Below are 18,776 nucleotides of genomic sequence, written 5' to 3' on the forward strand. Positions count from 1 at the left end.
CAATGCGTAACTATCACAACACTATCATCCTTCAGTTATATGTTGAAATGTTATGAAACATCTCATGATCTTTTTAGTTTTTCACATTGTGGTAAACTTTGACTTTTTATTTTCTTCTTTTCACTCATTAAAATATATATATATAAAAAAGTCTTTGAGTGTAACAAATAGCAAACTCATGTGCAAAACTATGAATTGTTGCTTCAATATACAAGTTCACCCGGGGCTACTTCATACTTCAGAAGTTTATATTCACAATTCTTTTTTTTCCTAAATATTTTGACCAGTAAGAGCTAGAGCAATGCTCTGCAAATATAAAGAATGCACTTCAGGTGTTATGCTATCCTCAGAAGCTCCCAAACTGAAGTTAGAGAGGCGATAGCATCTGCTTTCATCACTGTGCTCCAGACTTCGATGGCCCAACCAAACGTAGATGTCATGAAGTTCCTCCTACAAGGAGTAACACAGGAGTGTGTCGCTTGTCCCAGGTCTGTGGTGACCCTTTCATAAGTCTCATGATGGCAGATGTCTACAATCAGACGTCATGTGGGATTCTTGCTTGCTCGTGTGTGTGTGTGGGGGTTATAATAAAAATATAGGGGACATGGTAAAGCAACCACCATATGTTATGGTTATTAATGCTGGTGAGGAAACTTGACAGGTTGCTCCCATCAATGAAGAGAGTAACACAGTCAAGGATAGTTTACTGCCCCTTGAGGGGGATCCTGGTCCATGCTGCAACCAAGGGCTTCAATGTCATTGCTGATGTCCGATATCATCCGGTCCCACTCGTCCCCTTCCGAGGGCACAGATTGGTCGTCCGAACCCTCGGCTGCCCCATTCCCGTTAGTGGTGGAGGAATTGGATGCGCTGCTCAAAGTCCGCCTGTACCTCCCGAAGCTGTCGGTGATGATGCCCCGTCCATCTTTGACACCAATCGTTTCCAGGAAATTCTCAAAATGTTGACTATCCTTTTCTGGAATGAATGGCCGGAGACCTTTAAAAAAAAGAGGAAAAAATAAATAAAAATGAACCGGCAATGATAAATCTGTAAACGCTAAAACATGGGGCATCCAACAGTTGTTACTCCTGTTTTCCTTCATTCACTGAAGGAATTAATATAGTATTATGTCACATTATAACTTTGTCTATTTAAGCTATTTATACCAACATTTATATTAGCAGAAGTCCAACTTACTCAGCAACTGAGCTAAAGTTGCTAGATATGTGGAAATGCCCCTTCAGTCAGTCACAACGCCAGATGAGTGACCCAGTTAGAAAGAGAACACTTTTTGATATGTAATTCATTTTTAATCTGGTGCTCTCCCACTATAGTACTGCACTGGTCCAACACTGGGGAGCCGAGGCACTTTTGGAGTTGATAAAAATGCAAGCCGTCGGCAACCCAAATCGGCAAGGTTGATAGATAGACCACCTTAAAAAGAAAGCCAAATGCTCTGGTCTTAAAGCTGCAGACCAAGCAATACCCTACATGTGTTTTTTTTAATAAATCACTTCTGTACTATAAGAAAATACGTGTAGCATTTTTTAAAAACAACTCTGAATGACATTTTGAATGTATTATAATGTAACAAGCATTTTTTGTTTCAATAGCAACCATTTAGAAAGTCACATCCACTTTCTCTTCTGAAACAGGATCTGGCACACCCCTTTTTGAGCCCTGCCACCTCTCTAGCAGTGCACCAATTGCATCTAGTGACTGCCTGGTCACATGATCTTCCCCACAGAACTTTGCATCTTTGGTTCTATTCTCCTGCACTGACGGCTATTTAGTGAACCCACGAGCCGAATCTTTGCCGATCGATCACAGGAGAACAGATCGATCGGCAACTTAGCGAATTACTTATCATTGTGTGGATTGTATTGTTGCGCTTATTAAAGGGGAAAAATCAAATAAAACGGCAGCTTTAACGCAGCTATTCCAGATGCATTTTTTTTTTTAAATAAAAATCGGGGATAATGGAGAGCTGAACCATGAGCTGAATGATGCTTTTTAAAAATGTATTAATTTTTATTCCAGGCATAACTCATGGGCCAATAGGAAGCTGCGACATCAGAGGATGACGTCAAGTCTTCCTATTAGATGGCCAATTAAATGTCTAGAAAGTAACACCGGCAACTAAGTGGGTAAGTATTTAGGGGAGCTGCTTTAAAAGAACAAAACAATTCTTCTGAGCGCTCACATATGGTGAGAACCTGGCTCGGGCACAGGTAAGAAAAAAGGAGATTATGGGGCAAATTTAAATTATATGAAAGGCTTATTTTACCGTTGTTCATTTGGTAATGAAGGTCATTACCTTATTATTATTATTATTATTATTATTATTATCATCTGGTCAAAAAGGGGATGGATAATCTGATTTATGAGGAGAGGCTAGATACATTAGGTTTGTTTACATTAGAAAAGAGGCACCTAGGAGGGGAACTATTCATCCCACGGGCAGTACAAAGGACTCTGGGCCATCCCTTAAGGTTGGAGGAAAGGAGATTTCACCAGCAACAAAGGAAAGGGTTCTTTACCGTAAGGGCAGTTACAGTGTGGAATCCATTACCCATGGAGACTGTGATGGCAGATAGAATAGATATCTTCAAAAAAAGGTTGGGCATCTTTTTAGAAAGGAAAGGTATACAGGGATATACCAAATAAGTAAACATGGAAAGGATGTTGATTCAGGAAGTTATATTATTGCCAATATTTGGAGTCAGGAAGGAATTTATTTTTTCCCTTATGAGATATTATTATAGGATGATATTTAACTGGGGTTTTTTGTTTGCCTTCCTCTGGATCAATATGGTATTCGGCAAGTACAAATATAGGATAAAGTGTGTCTAAATTTAGCATAGGTTGAACTTGATGGATGTATGTATTTTTTTCAACCTCATCTACTATGTAACTATGTAATTGGCCAGTCTTATATAAATCTGTATTCTTTATTACAACAGTACCACTAAAAGGATATTGTCTTATAGTGTTGCCCCAAAGGCGGACAGCCTGATGGGGTTCCCCAAGAGCTGCTCCCCTCTGCACAGGACCAGCGTGCTAAGGTTTAACATTTGCTTGTACTTTGTGGAACGTCAACCCCACCCACTGGAATGTTAATGAGCCAAGAAAACAAAGAACTTTTTGTTCACAGTTGCATTGAATCTCAACCACCCCAATGTACATCTGTGTTGCCCCAAAGTCGGACACCTTTGGCGCAGCTAAAGGGTGCAAGCCGTTTGCTGATGTTTGGCGATGTTAAAGCTGCTCTATTTCAAATCTGAAACTTACAAGCCCTTTATCCCCTGTACCCAATTTTTCAACTCTATCCGTCCATGAAATGTCTGTGAATTGACAGTTTTAACCTTGTTCTTTTAATGTAATCATGTATTTTTTATAACTCTGTGCCCAGGGCATACTTTCCAACGAGAGGTAACTCTCAATGTAATACTTCCTGGTAAAACATTTTTATAAATAAAATAAAAAATATGCCAAGTTGATTGCGAAGGGCTTTTCTGTGAGCATTAAAAGAAGGAGTCTCAAGGAATCATGCCATTACATACAGAGTCCTATATTATTATTATTTTTTTAATTATTGAAAATTCTTGTTTGCTGGAATATTTCATAATGTATTAGTGATGAGAGTAGGCAGTCAAATGGCAATATCTGAATAGTCCACGGATCGATTCCCTATCTGTCTTAATTACATATTTGTAAACAAAACTCATGGCTGATCTGGGATATACAAGCGAGCCAAAAAAGTGTGAGTACTCAGACAATAGTTTTGGGCTACGACCAAATATTAACGGCTTCTCAATTACTATTCATAAAAGATGCTTTTTTCAAATGCCCGCCTCCTTCAGTGTAGCATTCTCTCCCCCCCCCCCCCATTACCTAGCAGAAGAAACTTCCTGCTGTCTCCATATAGCTGACGGAGATTGATGCAGAACTCGTGGATTGAGGCACCGTTGCGATATTCATGAAGGAGCATTGCAAACTGCTGAATCTCCTGGGAGGAAAGCTTTGTTTTCAACTAAAACAAAACAAAAACAGGCAAAGAGCAAATATTTATATAGCTGGTCATCTTAAAAAAAAAAAAAAAGGGGAACATTAAAAGAGGGACCAAACTGAGATATCAACTGAACTAAATGATATACACAGTATCAATACAGAATCACACACCTGCTTGTGGTCACCATATTTGTGTGCTGTAACTGCCCCTTTTCCTGGCCTCTAAGGCAGGGGTGCGCAAGATTTTCCAGGGGGGGGGGAGGCGGTGGTTGCAGGGGCCCCACGCTCTTTCCCCAAGGCCTTTAAATTAAATGCCGGGGGATCGCGTGAGGCCTCTGCAACGTCCTTTACCTTGACTTCAGCAATTGCCACGGCAACGTGATGTTACCTGCCGCCGAAGACTAGGTAAGGAGGGAGGTGCGAGAGCAGGCCGGGGGGCGCAGCGGGGAAAATGTGCGCATCCATGCTCCGAGGTATAAACAACAGGAGAATTCTTCACCTAAATAGTGGTTTCTCGATGTCTGAAGTCAATTGAAGTGCATTATTGGTGGGCATTCCAACAAAGTGGTACTGTGCCATAATATGCCCACAGGCCAACAAGGTAATGGCTTTGCATGGCTAAATACGCACTGCAGTGTGTTTATAGTGAAGTTTTATACCGTCATCATGTAATCTTGCAGCAGTTCTGCGGCGGTGGCACTCAGCTCACTGTCACTGGCTGTCTTGATGTGAGGTGAATGTAGATTGGAGAATGATGACGGGGAATTGCCTTCTGTGTCCAAAGAGTCCTGAAAAGAACTGAAGAAGATCATAGTATAAAAACCACTTTGACCTGTTAACTTTAAGCCTGATATGGGGAAGAGGTTTTCAACCTTTTAAGAACTGCAGAACCCTTTACATTAGCCATCTATGAGCTAACCCCAGCTTGGCAATCATCCACGTTTTTCACAGTTCTACTGGCTGAAAACTACTGATCAAGACTATACCATCTCAAGTGCAAAAGGGTACGTTAGATCATGTGCTGTATTACAAGAACGGGGGGTTTCAATCGGATAACTACTTGATGGAAACGGGATTCCTTGTAGCCTTTAGTGTTACAACCACGTTCTAAAGCCCTATATGTCCCACTAGCTCTGCACAGTAAAAAATTATTTATTACATAAAACGTTGGTGTCATTTCTTTGCATTGCGACACCAGAGAAATATTGGTTACAATATTTGTCATTTTCTAATATAAATATGATATTATATCATACTATGATAGTGTAATTAAAAAAATGAAACAATGAGCACATTAAGTACCTGGATGGAAAAAAAAAATAAAAAATTGGAAAAAACAATGTATTTTTAAATTTTGAATAAAATGTGTTATGTGTGAGGTTTTATTTTTTGCAGCTACACTATCTTGCCAAGTGGATTGGTGATTAAATAAAGTAATAGGTTTTGTAGCCCGAGAAAACGGTGTTGATAAATTACGTATCTGAACTAAATAGAAGACCAACATAATTACATTTAATAGCTTTTATTATTGCAATTGCCAAACGTCCTTTATTTGTATTTTTTTTAATGTATATGGCAACGTCTCTGTATAAATTTACTAGTGTTACAATCCGAATTTTGCCAAATTAAGGAGTTAACAAGAGTTCATTAATTTCTGGAGGCCTTCCCAGCTAATTTTTTTTAATAAAAGATAACGGTTTCCCCATCATTTGAAATATGTACAAAGAGGATTAATGCTGTATCGACAGTAGCTCTGGTTACAGAATGGTTGTTATACAAACACTTTCAGCAGACATAGTTAAATATATTACCAAGAGCAGCTATAGTGCAAAAAATGCTTGTACATTTCTATGCTTTGGGAAGCTGTCCGTTCACAGCAGCGCACACACACACACACACACACACACACACACACACACACACACACACACACACACACACACACACACACACACACACACACACACACACACACACACACACACACACACACACACACACACACACACACACACACACACACACACACACACACACACTATTGTATGAAAGGAACATGTCACATCTGCTCCCCTTAAATTGAGAATCAACGTTAGGGGAACAGATTCATTTTGCAAGTTTTTCAAAATTAGAAAACCTGATGGGCCATACTCAGTTGTGTACATGCCACATGAAATCATCATCATATTTCATCTTTTTTTATTTTAAGGACTGGTTTCCACTCAAAGCCATGAAACGGCACTCTCTGGCCTGAGGATTGTGAAGAGCAAAATGGGAACTAAAGACCTGTTATAATTCTTATTACAGAAAGATAAAAACAAAAAATACAGAAATGGCGGTGCACAGCTGCGAGAAAGGAAGATGGGCTGGAGGGCAAAATATATCTAGAAAAAAATCTTTATTGGCACAGAATAAACGGAAGATAGAGAAGGGTCTCTAACGCGTTTCACGCTGGGTGGCGTTTGATTAAAGAGTTAGATCTTGTTAGGCACAGACTTAGGATTTGCTCCACGCAACACTGTTTACAGAAAGATAAGACTACTTATTTAAACGGAGATGTACACATACATTTTTCATGCAAATCAACACAACATCTAGCACAGATAGACAGTCATTGTGCAGAATAGACACTTACAAAGTGCTGGCTTCTGTTTCATATGCTTCCTTAATATCCACTTTGGCGGACGAGTCATCTGTAATAAAGCCATGACCATTAGTCATTGAGTTACAAAAATAAGTAACTTTCACGATTGTGTCTGTGGGATCGGGTATTACAAAGTATGCTTTCGACTTTACACGTATTTTAGGCACAAAGCGGATTGCAATAGTAGCAACACCCTGCTTATTATAACAGCAGAAAGCTAGAGGTTTGCATGGTTAGGTTACTTAATATTAACAACAAACCATTGTACCGGGCAATTGTAAGAACCCTGCTTAAGTACATAAGGATGAAATTATCCCTAAGAATTCTACATATCTGGTGAATATTATATTCTGAGCGCTTTATTCCAAGAACAGCCAAAGGAGACTTTTTGCAGCTCACATTTGGTTTGGGAGAAAACCTTGCCAGCAAAGCCTCACTTCCCCGCGACAAACTGTCTCTAGGACAGCACAATATTCTGCGGCTCAGTTTCATAGGATGCACTGGGTAGAGGAACGTGGCCGGCGCATTTTGTAATATATATTTATTGAAGAATTACTTGGCACATGTACCTTGTTGACAGCCTCCAATTTGACAACAGTTCCAACATATCTTGATTATAACATAAATTCCACCTCGACACAGCAGTGAGTTCCTTTGCTTAGGATTGCACACTTATCGGGTGACATCTTTATTCTTTTTGAAAAACCCCTCTTTAATTATGAATTTCATTTAAATGACAGCAAATGAAAATATCACTTGTGAGCACATTCACACGTCTCAGACAGGTCTGCAACCCCGCCTCTTCCCATTATCTCCTAGCATACAGTGCTTCCACTGCAGCAGGGGATTCTGGGAAATGACATGCAAATGAGCACACAGTGTCACCTTTTGCTTCAAATCCATTTTTTTACATGGACCCCTATAGATTTAAACTACACAATTCCCAAATCTATTTAATCTGAAAGAAAACAAATCCATGCAACGCATCGTTTTGCATGGAGTTGCAGGCACCTCCTGCAATGAAGGGGTTAAAGGGGTTTGATTCTAAGCAGTTCCTGTGACCAGAGTCCCAGCACATAAAACAATAACATACAAGGCTTGCGATTGCTTCCTGCACACTGTACATACCACTGTGCAGTGACATATGCCGTGTTGGTGTGGAGGCGCCATCAAATATTGCTCTGTCTAAGAAGTCAATGGTGGACTCCGTGTAAACGATCTGGAAGACTTGGCCCAGAAGTAAGCAGAGTTCATCTGCAGCTGCCTATGGGAAGTGGGAAAAACAAACAAACATTTTACCAAAGTAAAGTACTATCCAGACAATATATCTGTAATTATGAGTGTGGCCTAATACCCATTTGATATTTAGGCAATAACATGCATATATAAACTTCACACACTTACTTTGTTCTCTGTAGCCAAGATAACAAGGCAACAAGCTTCCACAGGTACCGCTCCACACTCAGACAATGACCCGGACGTCAGTGCTTTGGAGCTTTCCGCAGAAAGGCTCTGGCTCGGGGAGACCCCAGGGTCTTGAGCTGAGTAACACAAAGGGACATGGAAAACTAGAGCCGTGTAAAATGTCAGCTTCAGAGATACAGCAGTACACCACTTAGAAAGCACAATGAGAGGGAATAAGGAATGTAGCTTACATACAGAAACTCTGCTGGGTGTATAACAACGTTCTAGGGGTCCTGATTACTACATATAGATCAGTTTCCCGACACATCCAGCGCTCAAAGAAGATCTGCTACAGAGCGTCCAAGTAATGTAAAAGAACGCTAGATGGCGCTCTACTCCACCTCAAATAGTGATTTAAATTATATCAAATGGTGCATTTAGAAATACTATACAGGTATCTAAGCAAAATGTGCAGTGAGTACTCAAAATATACAGTGAGATAACAAAAATTAATTAATGTGTCAAGGTACAATGTGCAGTGAATAATATAAAATATACAGTGAATAACAAAAATTAATTAATGTGTCAAGGTACAATGTGCAGTGAATAATATAAAATATACAGTGAGATAACAAAAATTAATTAATGTGTCAAGGTACAATGTGCAGTGAATAATATAAAATATACAGTGAGATAACAAAAATTAATTAATGTGTCAAGGTACAATGTGCAGTGAATAATATAAAATATACAGTGAATAACAAATGAGGCAAAAACAACTTATCACTCGACCCCGACAAAAGACTGTTCCAAAAGTCTTGCAGATGCAGTATGGGTGAAGTTCCAGGGGAGCATCGTCGAGTGCCCAAAAAGAAAAAACAGTGGATAGTGTGATATTGTAAAACCAATGTGACAATAAATGTATAAGAGCTTCCAAATTCCTACTCACTAACGCAGCAGGTAAATGAGCATGTGAATCGGATAGGAACCGTGATGCAGCCCAGTCCGGAGGTGTGGTATATAAATCAGCAATTCTCGAGGAAGCAGAAAACAACCATAGTGTAGATAGAAAATACAATTTTACCCAATATAAAGACAAATGGAGGCTTACGGCTTTTGAAGGAATAACATAAGAAAAAGGGGTCTTTGCTACGGCGCAGCTCTTCTCGTTCAGTCTCCTTGCTACCAGCTTCCGCGAACGTCACTTCCGGAATGTGACGTCACCGCTCGCTGGGACCGCAGACAGCAGAGATTCCCCTGCTTCTGTCCTTCTCCAAGATGGCTGAGAAAGACCCTTTTTCTTATGTTATTCCTTCAAAAGCCGTAAGCCTCCATTTGTCTTTATATTGGGTAAAATTGTATTTTCTATCTACACTATGGTTGTTTTCTGCTTTCTCGAGAATTGCTGATTTATATACCACACCTCCGGACTGGGCTGCATCACGGTTCCTATCCGATTCACATGATCATTTTCCTGCTGCGTTAGTGAGTAGGAATTTGGAAGCTCTTATACATTTATTGTCACATTGGTTTTCCAATATCACACTATCCACTGTTTTTTCTTTTTGGGCACTCGACGATGCTCCCCTGGAACTTCACCCATACAGAGCATCCAATTATCAGAGGAAAGTAGCAGCAATATGTTATTTTTATTTTTGTAAAGTGGGCTGCTGTAATACAACAGAAAGTTGTTCTGGTTATATGGGACTTTCATCATTCAAAAATGAACGAACAATAAAGATTTTCCTGGGGAAAAGGGGACTTCTGGGTATCTTGAGTGTTTTTTTTTCCCCAATTAGATTGTTTCTGAAGCAATTTTAGATTTTATTTTGAATAATGAAACTGTTATTACAGTTAAAGGCTTAAATTCCCAGGTAGCCTCGTTTTGCGGTTTTAGAAAGAGATAAATAAATAATGCTATTGTTACACAGTGCAGACAGAACTCCGCTTTGAACATAATTAGCACAATTAAATACTTCCCAGAAAAAGAGAAACAAATTCTTAGTGTGCAGGGTACTGTGAGAATAAACAACTAGCCAAAGATCACAAGGAACTGGTAATGGGGTTCACTAAATCACTGTCAGTGCAGCAGAAGAGGACCAAAGATGCAATGTTCTGTGGGGAAGATCATGTGACCAGGCAGTCACTAGATACAATTGGTGCACTGCTAGAGGGGGCAGGGCTCAAAAAGGGGTGTGCCAGAGCCTGTTTCAGAAGAGGAAGGGGATGTGACACTGTAAATGGTTGCTATAGAAACAAAAAATGCGTGTTACATTATAATACATTAAATGTCATTCAGAGTTGGTAAAAAAATTAATCCTACAGGTATTTTCTCATAGTACAGAACAGATTTATTAAAAAAACCACATGTATGATATTGCTTGGCCTGCAGCTTTAATACAAATGTTCTTACGGTACAATATAAAGTTTCTTGCTGGAAGCTTGTCTTCCCATTATGTCTCTATTCACCTGTTTTCAGAACTACCAAGTGTAGGGAATCATCTCGAATGTATGAGACGGCTGCAATGTCGTGGATTGGAACCCTGAGTATTATGTCCTCACCGTCTCTCCATACCATCTTGACATTGTATGCAGATAAACTGATCACAGCATCATGCTCCTGGGTTAGCTGTGCTGGCAGCTGGTGTAGCCTCTAAATAAAATAACGGACATACATTTGATCTTTGTCAAAGGCTCTAAACCGCTGGACATCACAGTGATGTGTCAGCCTAGACAAGGGTGCAAACAATGTAATTGTATTATTGCAGAAGGTGAAGGCGTTCATTGTTAAAATAACCATCTGGGACCGTGTGTCATTCGAAAATACGGAACGCATTAAAGGGGCAGCCCGTTCCTAGGTTCAAAACTGCACCAAAAAGGGATATGTTTAAGTAGTTAAAGCTGGAAAAAAGATACATGCAAGTTTTGTAAGTCTGTACTGTATATGTTAAAGGAACAGTACCTCCTAAGATAAAAATGAACCAGGGACAGTGTTGTGTTTAACAAGTTTAAATGTAGCTGATTGACACCTTTAAAACAAATGGAGAAGCATTAATATTTTTAAATAATGTGTTTTTTTTTACTGTTAACAGCTCCATGGTAAACAAATAAGTTGGGTGTTTTTTCAATCTTTATCGAATGTATTTTGCTGATAAGACTATCCCATCAGTCTTCGAAGCCACAGGTAAATTTTCGATGCTAGCTTACTGTATTATTGTAATGATCAGTACATTAGGTGAGGAGGCACTTACTTTTGCATTGTCCAGCAATTGTAATATTTCAGTCCGGCTGGAAGGATTGAGGTATCCAGGAATGGATGTCAGTTGCCCTAAATACTGTAAGAGAGAAAAGATGGACAGAGGGGATTACAACGACATAATGGAAGCAACAGAACATCAGACATACTTTCCCCTAATGCATCTGCTTAAAACCATTTAGTACAGCTTCATACAAAAAGACAGATAACAAAACCATAGCTTGGCAGTTTCAGGTTTGATACTGGAGGGGAATGCAATGCCAAGAACAGCAATCCTAGGCAAGTGATAGCAGCATCAAAAGGTTAACCCTTTGGCTGCCAGAGATTGCATTACTCCCCCCGGGAAATGGTTAAGGTTCAGATGTAACACAAAGGAACACTTTATATATTTAAAAAAAAATTAGAAACTGTGTGGAAATCGAAGTGAACAGAAAAATATACCACTAGTCACCCCCTCTCATCAAAATTGTATTTTCTTTTTATCAAAATACAGTATAGTTAAAATATTTCAAACAAAATAGAGTTTTAAAATGTCTGGCGGCTGAACGGCCCGATCCTGCGTGGAAGGGGTGGCGGTGCTGCGAGGGGCCCGGTGGCTGGTTACAGCAGTTGCCGCGGCCCCGCTGCAGGCACCCCACGTTGCTTCTCCCGGTGTGCTACAGGGGTGGGGCCGATGCTGAGGGGGGTGGCGGGGCGGCCCGGTGGCAGCAGGGGGAGGGGAAAGGGGGGCAGTGCCCCGATGCTGCGGCGGCGGGTGGGGCTGGCGGTTTTGGCCCGGTGGATGCGGGGGGGAGGTGGTGGGTGGAGTGATTAGTTGGCAGGGGCTGCGGGGGGCCGGCGGCCCCGCTGAGACACCTGTCTCCCAATGGCCAATGCTGCTCCCGCGCGCGCCGGGCCCCCCTCACACGCCGGAAGCATAAGCCAACCTACTTCCGGCGCTGGCAACTGGGAGACCCGGCGTCAAGTGCAGCGTTTTTTTTTTTTTTAATAACTGGCGCCCGGCCGGGCCCCCCCTCACCCACGGGGCCCGGGACGCCAGTGCCCTTTGTCCCCCGCTGTTGGCGGCCCTGCCTATAAGAGAAGGAGGAGCGGCCGGATACTTTGCTGAACCTTGGGACCATGAACAGTTTTTTGGAGTCAATAGAACACTAATGTTCCCAGCACACCAAAGAAAAAATAAACTAATAAAGGATCAGCCAAAAATCACATTTAATTATACATGTATGACACACATGAGGTCAAACAGAAACCAAGGGAAAACGTATATGTAGGGACAGGGACAGAGACAGGGACGGGGAAGGGAAGAGAGGGAAGGAGAGGGAGAGAAAAACACGGGGAATAAAAAGTGCAGGGCAAGGGGGGCAACGCAACGTTTCGGGGTACAGAGCCCTTCTTCTGGCCCATTCCCAGGTAGACCGAAGTCACCTGGTACTTCCCTCAACCCTGTAACTGAGTCCCTGGAATACACAGTGACACACTGACACTATATCTCAAAGGTAAATTAAACAGTGGAATACCAAAGATATAATAGAATACTGCAGGGTCTCAGGGCTAAATACAGGTAAACCGTGAAGCACAGATCTCATACAGGAGTGCCTGTAAACACAGTGACGGCTAAGGAGTATAACTGGCAAATGATGGTGCTAAAAGGTTAATGACCCACTGAAGTAGACTTGTAACCAGCATACACAGGAAAAGTCCACAGGTAAATTGAGCTGGAACAGTGAACTCCTCAGTGTGCAGACAAACCAGCACTTACTTTGTTAGTGTGTTGGAGTCAGATCTCAGGTGATAAGTGCTGCATGTGGTAGGGGTGAGGAGCTTGTTCAGGTAGGCGGGCAGCTTGCCCAGAAAGTATTTGAAGGCAAGACATTATTATTATCAACTTTATCTCATATAGCGTCTTACTCCCAATGGGACTAAAAGTGCTTCACAATGACAGTATAGCGCGGTTCGCAGCACACAGGAACTTTTACAGACACAATCCCTGCCCCATAGAGCAATGTTTTTTGTGTGTCTGAGACACAGGGAGATAAAGTGACTTGCCCAAGGTCACAAGGAACTGACACCGGAAATTGAACCAGGCTTCCCTAATTTAAACACAGTGTTTACACAGTCCGTGTCTTTACTCACCGTGCCATGCCTTCTAGGAAAAATGTTACCAGTGATGTGCGTTGTAGTTGCATTGGAGGACAACACGGCATATTGAATTGTAGAGGGCGACTAGTTTGCCAAGGTGAGTTTGGGGTGCGGTGTATAATTGGCATTCGCATCTGCTGTGCGATGCGCTTTCTGACCAGCAGACTTGGGGAGGATTTGTTCCTATAAAAGTACACCCTGTTTGCTTCTCTGACATCCAAAACCTATGTCAATGTGCAACCCAAATGTTAAATGGGAGTCAATCCATATGCCCAAATACTTAAAGCAGCAAAACATGAAATCTTATATGTTTAAAAAATAATAATAATCACTTCTGTAGTATTATATAATACTTTCTGCATTTAAAGAAAAAAGTATTATTCAACTCTTAATGCCATTTTTTAATGAGTGCTAAAAGCAGCACTCAAAGCTGCCGATTCTCCCCCGCCTCACCCCCTTCAATATGTGCATCAATACAATCCACACAATGATAAGTAATTAGCCGGTCGGCGAAGATTTGGCTCGGGGGTTCACTAAATGGCTGCAGGGGAGTATTGACTCCGCATCTGTAACTTTGTAAATGGTCGAAATAGAAACAGAAAGGTTTGTTACATTATAATACATTAAAAAAATAAATAATCCAAAGTTGTTTAAAAAAAATAAAATGTTACAAGTATTTTCTCATAGTACAGAACACACATGTAGGCTGCGGTTCCAGTCATGTCTGTGACACGCGCGCCCGGCGGCACTTGCACAGCGCTAACCGCGATCTGCGGTCTCCAAGAGAGAGGGAAGCTTGCGACGGGTGGGGGCGTGGTCGGGGATTTGCAGGGGCGTGGCCATTACGTCACGCGGCTGGTTCGCCCTCATTGGGTGAACCGCCGGTGGGGGCGTGGCCACGCCTCCGTTGCAAGGTTTGAACTCAATTTCATCGAGTTGAAAAAAACCTTGCAGCACGGCGCGTCTGCACCTTCAGTGTGAAGGTGACTACTGGGCCCAGCCCCATTGAGGGGCGGTGCTTACACGGACAGCGCACGCCGAGCCGTGCGCTGTGGGAGTTAATGGGACTGCAGCCGTAGGATAGTGCTTGGTCTGCAGCTTTAAAGCTTCCTTTGATTTCTATCTGTAGGGTTTAGCCCACCTCCTAAGCAGTGCAGTTATCTTTGCAACACTTTCCTGTTTGTGATCATTTGATGCCAATGATCCCAGCAGCTTGAGATGCAAACTGTAACAATAAACATTGCCTTAGTAATAGAAGGATACATTATAGCTGCTGAGTTACACTGAGTGAAGCAGCCATTCTGTTTGGCACACAATCAGGTTTTGACATTTATATCAGGAGTACCAAACGATTGCCAGCTTAGGTAAGAATGTAGAATTGCCACATGCTTTACATATACAAATAATAACAAAAATTAAAAAAGGGGGGGGGAGGGAGAGTGGAATGTGGTATTACTGCTTTAAAAGTAGTGACAGGGGCTAGTATGGCGTTACAGTTGGTTCTGATCTGCAGCTCTGTCATGGGAAGCTTTAGAAACGTAGTCTTTGTTGCAAATACCAGCGTTACAGTATTGTCAGTGTTTAAAAACAGTTTGTTTTTGGAAATCCTGTATTCAAGTCTTGAAAAAAATCAGATTGAAGTACATGTCCAAGGTCCAAGAGGCTAGGGCTGTGTGCATAGAAGATTGTGTCATCCGCATACATGAGTATTGAAGCTCCATTATATGCTGTAGAAAGATCATTAATGAACGAGAAGAGTAGGGGCCTCAGAACAGAGTCTTGCGGGACCCCACAGGTGACATCCACGGCGTGGAAGTTAGAGCTAGCGATAGATACATACTGGGATTTACCCGATGGTATGAGTGAAACCAGTTTAAAGCATGTTCCCCGGAAGCTTGTTAAACAAGTTAACATGATTAACAGTAGCAAAAGCCTCTGCACCAGGAATATTTTTGTCCCAGTTCTATTCCACACTGGATCTCATTGCAAACTTTTAAGTGGGTGGTTACTGTGGACTAAAAGGAAATTTGTCTTGGTATAGTGATCGCTTAATTGGAATTGGAAACATTTGTCCATGTGTTTGGATAGAATTGGAGAAGAGAGATTGGCCTGTAGTTGGAGACAATGTTTTAGTACCCACTTTTGAAGACATGGACAACTTTAACAGCTTTCCAGCTCTGTGGGATATGGCCTGAAGACAAAATAGAGTTGATTAGGGAAGCAAACGGTCTAGCAAAGGCTGGGGCACAGAGTACTGGGAACTATGATTGCACTAGGTCAGGCCCACATTGGCCATTTAGTTTTAATGTTAGGAGCGCCTGTGTAATCTCCTCTTCAGATACTGGGAGAGATTGAAAACTGTAAGCACTGTTGAGATGTGAAAGTTCCCAGCAAAAAAGGAGGCTGCGCTCATCTGCTTCCTCCTGGACAGCTTTGTTGCACACCTTCTCCCGCAGCTCCCAAATCCTCCGGCGATCACCCGGGCCAACAGTCACAAAATACAAAAAAGTTGGAGCGCAGAGAGAAAAAGTGGTGTTAGACAAAATCACTTTAATGGGTAAAATTACATATGAACACTTACAATCAATACAGCTGCATCGCCCATGGGGTTCCAAGTCTATCCTCGCTACCACTGCCTCCCTCGGCAGTGCCTTGCTGCGAGTCTCTGCCCTGCTACAACCTGGAAGAGGAAAGCCAATACTAGCTAGCACTTCCCGAGGAGCGATCTCGCGAGAGAGTCTAGTATTGGCTTTCCTCTTCCGGGTTGTAGCAGGGCAGAGACTCGCAGCAAGGCACTGCCGAGGGAGGCAGTGGTAGCGAGGATAGACTTGGAACCCCATGGGCGATGCAGCTGTATTGATTGTAAGTGTTCATATGTAATTTTACCCATTAAAGTGATTTTGTCTAACACCACTTTTTCTCTCTGCGCTCCAACTTTTTTGTATTTTGTATACTGTTGAGATGTGGTAGGGCTATAGGGGTTCTCCCAGGTTCAGCTTCATGTTTGTAGTTCTGGGTGCACTTTGATAGTAGGGAAGTAGCACATCCGACAAAGTATTCATTGAATGCATTTGCAATGTCAGTGGGCGTGATATTATACTTTTCTGTATTCGATGGTTGTTGATGGTTAGAAGGCTGAAATACAGTTAGGTCTGGAAATAATTGGACACTGATACAAGTTTTGTTATTTCGGTTGTGTACCAAAATAAATTCAAGTTAGTTAAATAATGAATATGGGATTAAAGTGCAGCCTATCAGCTTTAATTTGAGGGTATTCACATCCAAATTGGAGAAAGGGTTTAGGAATTACGTCTCTTTAATATGTAGCCCCCTGTTTTTCAAGGGACCAAAAGTAATTGGACAATTGACTCAAAAGCTGTTTCGTGGACAGGTGTGGGCTATTCCTTCTTTATTTCATCATCAACTAAGCAGGTAAAAGGTCTGGAGTTGATTCCAGGTGTGGTATTCGCATTTGGAAGCTGTTGCTGTGAACCCACAACATGCGGTCAAAGGAGCTCTCAATGCAAGTGAAACAGGGCATCCTTAGACTAAGGCCCCGGTAACTCAGCTGCAACGCGCGCCCGCGAGATTGGCGGCGCGTGCAGCCGATTACCTGGTCTGCAGGGAGCTGCAGTAAGAGAGACCGGGGGGGCGTGGCGGGGGAGTGACGGGGGCGCGGCCATGACGTCACCCGGCAGGTTCGCCCTCATTGGCTGAACCGCCGGGGGGCGTGCCGTATCGCTCGACGCGAGTCCTGCTCTCAATTCTATTGAGAGCAGGAGCAGCTCTCGCCTCAGCACTGCGGCCCCCCCTCGCAGCGGGCCCGGCGCCATTGAGGGGTGGGCTCTCGTGCGTGCAGCAGCGGGGGCAAGCCCTTAGGCTGCAAAAAAAAAGAAAATCCATCAGAGAGATAGCAGGAACATTAGGAGTGGCCAAATCAACAGTTTGGTACATTCTGTGTAAAAAAAACTCAAAACAAAACCAAAAAAAGAACGCACTGGTGAGCTCTGCAACACAAAAAGGCCTGGACGTCCACGGAAGACAACAGTGGTGGATGATCGGAGGATCCTTTCCATGGTAAAGAAACACCCCTTCACAACATCCAGCCAAGTGAAGAACACTCTCCAGGAGATAGGCATATCATTATCCAAGTCTACCATAAGGAGAAGACTTCACGAGAGCAAATACAGAGGGTTCACCACAAGGTGCAAACCATTCATAAGCCTCAAGAATAGAAAGGCCAGATTAGACTTTGCCAAACAATATCCAAAAAAGCCAGCCCAGTTCTGGAACAGCATTCTTTGGACAGATGAAACCAAGATCAACCTGTACCAGAATGATGGGAAGAAAAAAGAATGGAGAAGGCTTGGAACGGCTCATGATCCAAAGCATACCACATCTGTAAAACACGGTGGAGGCAGTGTGATGGCATGGGCATGCACTGTGTCACTAGTATTTATGATGATGTGACAGAAGACCGAAGCAGCCGGATGAATTTTGAAGTGTATAGGGATACAGTATATTGTCTGCTCAGATTCAGCGAAGTTGATTGGACGGCGCTTCACTTTACAGATGGACAATGACCCAAAACATACTGCGAAACCAACCCAAGAGTTTTTTAAGGCAAAGAAGTGGAATATTCTGCAATGGCCGAGTCAATCACCTGATCTCAACCCGATCGAGCATGCATTTCACTTGCTAAAGACAAACTTAAGGCAGAAAGACCCACGAACAAACAACTGAAGACAGCTGCAGTAAAGACCTGCAAAGCATCACAAAAGAGGAAACCCAGCGTTTGGTGATGTCCATGCGTTCCAGACTTCAAGCAGTCATTGCCTGCAAAGGATTCTCGTCAAAGTATTGAAATGAACATTTTATTTATGATGTGTTAATTTGTCCAATTGCATTTGAGCCCCTGAAATAAAGGGACTGTGAATGAAAATGGTTGCAATTCCTAAACGTTTCATACGATATTTTTGTTCAACACCTTGAATTAAAGCTGAAAGTCTGCACTTCTATTGCATCTCGGTTGTTTCATTTCAAATCCATTGTGTTGTACAGAGCCAAAATTATGAAAATTGTGTCAGTGTCCAATTATTTCCAGACCTAACTGTATATTGTTGATGACCTTCCAGAAGTTTGCTGGATTTTTTTTAAAGATTGTCAGAGTAATATTGGGCTTTTGCAGGTCTTGTTTGCCTTGTGCATGTATTCCACAGGCATCTGCAGTTAAGATCCTTGCTAGTGCCAGTTACTTTGTATCTGTTCAAAAAGGCATCCCTAAAATGGAAAAGCGCAATAAGGTTGGTTGTAACCCATGG

At 42.2% G+C, this 18,776-nt stretch overlaps 1 protein-coding gene across 10 annotated transcripts in view; it reads right to left on the reverse strand.

Annotated features, from left to right (window-relative positions):
* Positions 1-309: 309 nt before the first annotated feature.
* The window catches only part of CCM2 (CCM2 scaffold protein), a 54,252-nt gene continuing 35,785 nt past the window's right edge, over positions 310-18,776 (reverse strand). For all 10 annotated transcript variants that reach the window (XM_075588121.1, XM_075588120.1, XM_075588118.1 and 7 more), the window contains 8 exons: positions 11,312-11,395; positions 10,530-10,713; positions 8,061-8,197; positions 7,785-7,920; positions 6,648-6,705; positions 4,672-4,810; positions 3,896-4,034; positions 310-997 (listed from right to left, as the gene is read on the reverse strand). In XM_075588121.1, coding sequence (XP_075444236.1) covers positions 693-997; positions 3,896-4,034; positions 4,672-4,810; positions 6,648-6,705; positions 7,785-7,920; positions 8,061-8,197; positions 10,530-10,713; positions 11,312-11,395 — 1,182 coding nt within the window. In that variant the 3' untranslated portion in view covers positions 310-692. The remainder of the gene's footprint in view (positions 998-3,895; positions 4,035-4,671; positions 4,811-6,647; positions 6,706-7,784; positions 7,921-8,060; positions 8,198-10,529; positions 10,714-11,311; positions 11,396-18,776) is intronic.

The sequence above is a fragment of the Ascaphus truei genome, chromosome 2, assembly GCF_040206685.1.
Source record: "Ascaphus truei isolate aAscTru1 chromosome 2, aAscTru1.hap1, whole genome shotgun sequence".
Lineage (NCBI taxonomy): Eukaryota > Metazoa > Chordata > Amphibia > Anura > Ascaphidae > Ascaphus > Ascaphus truei.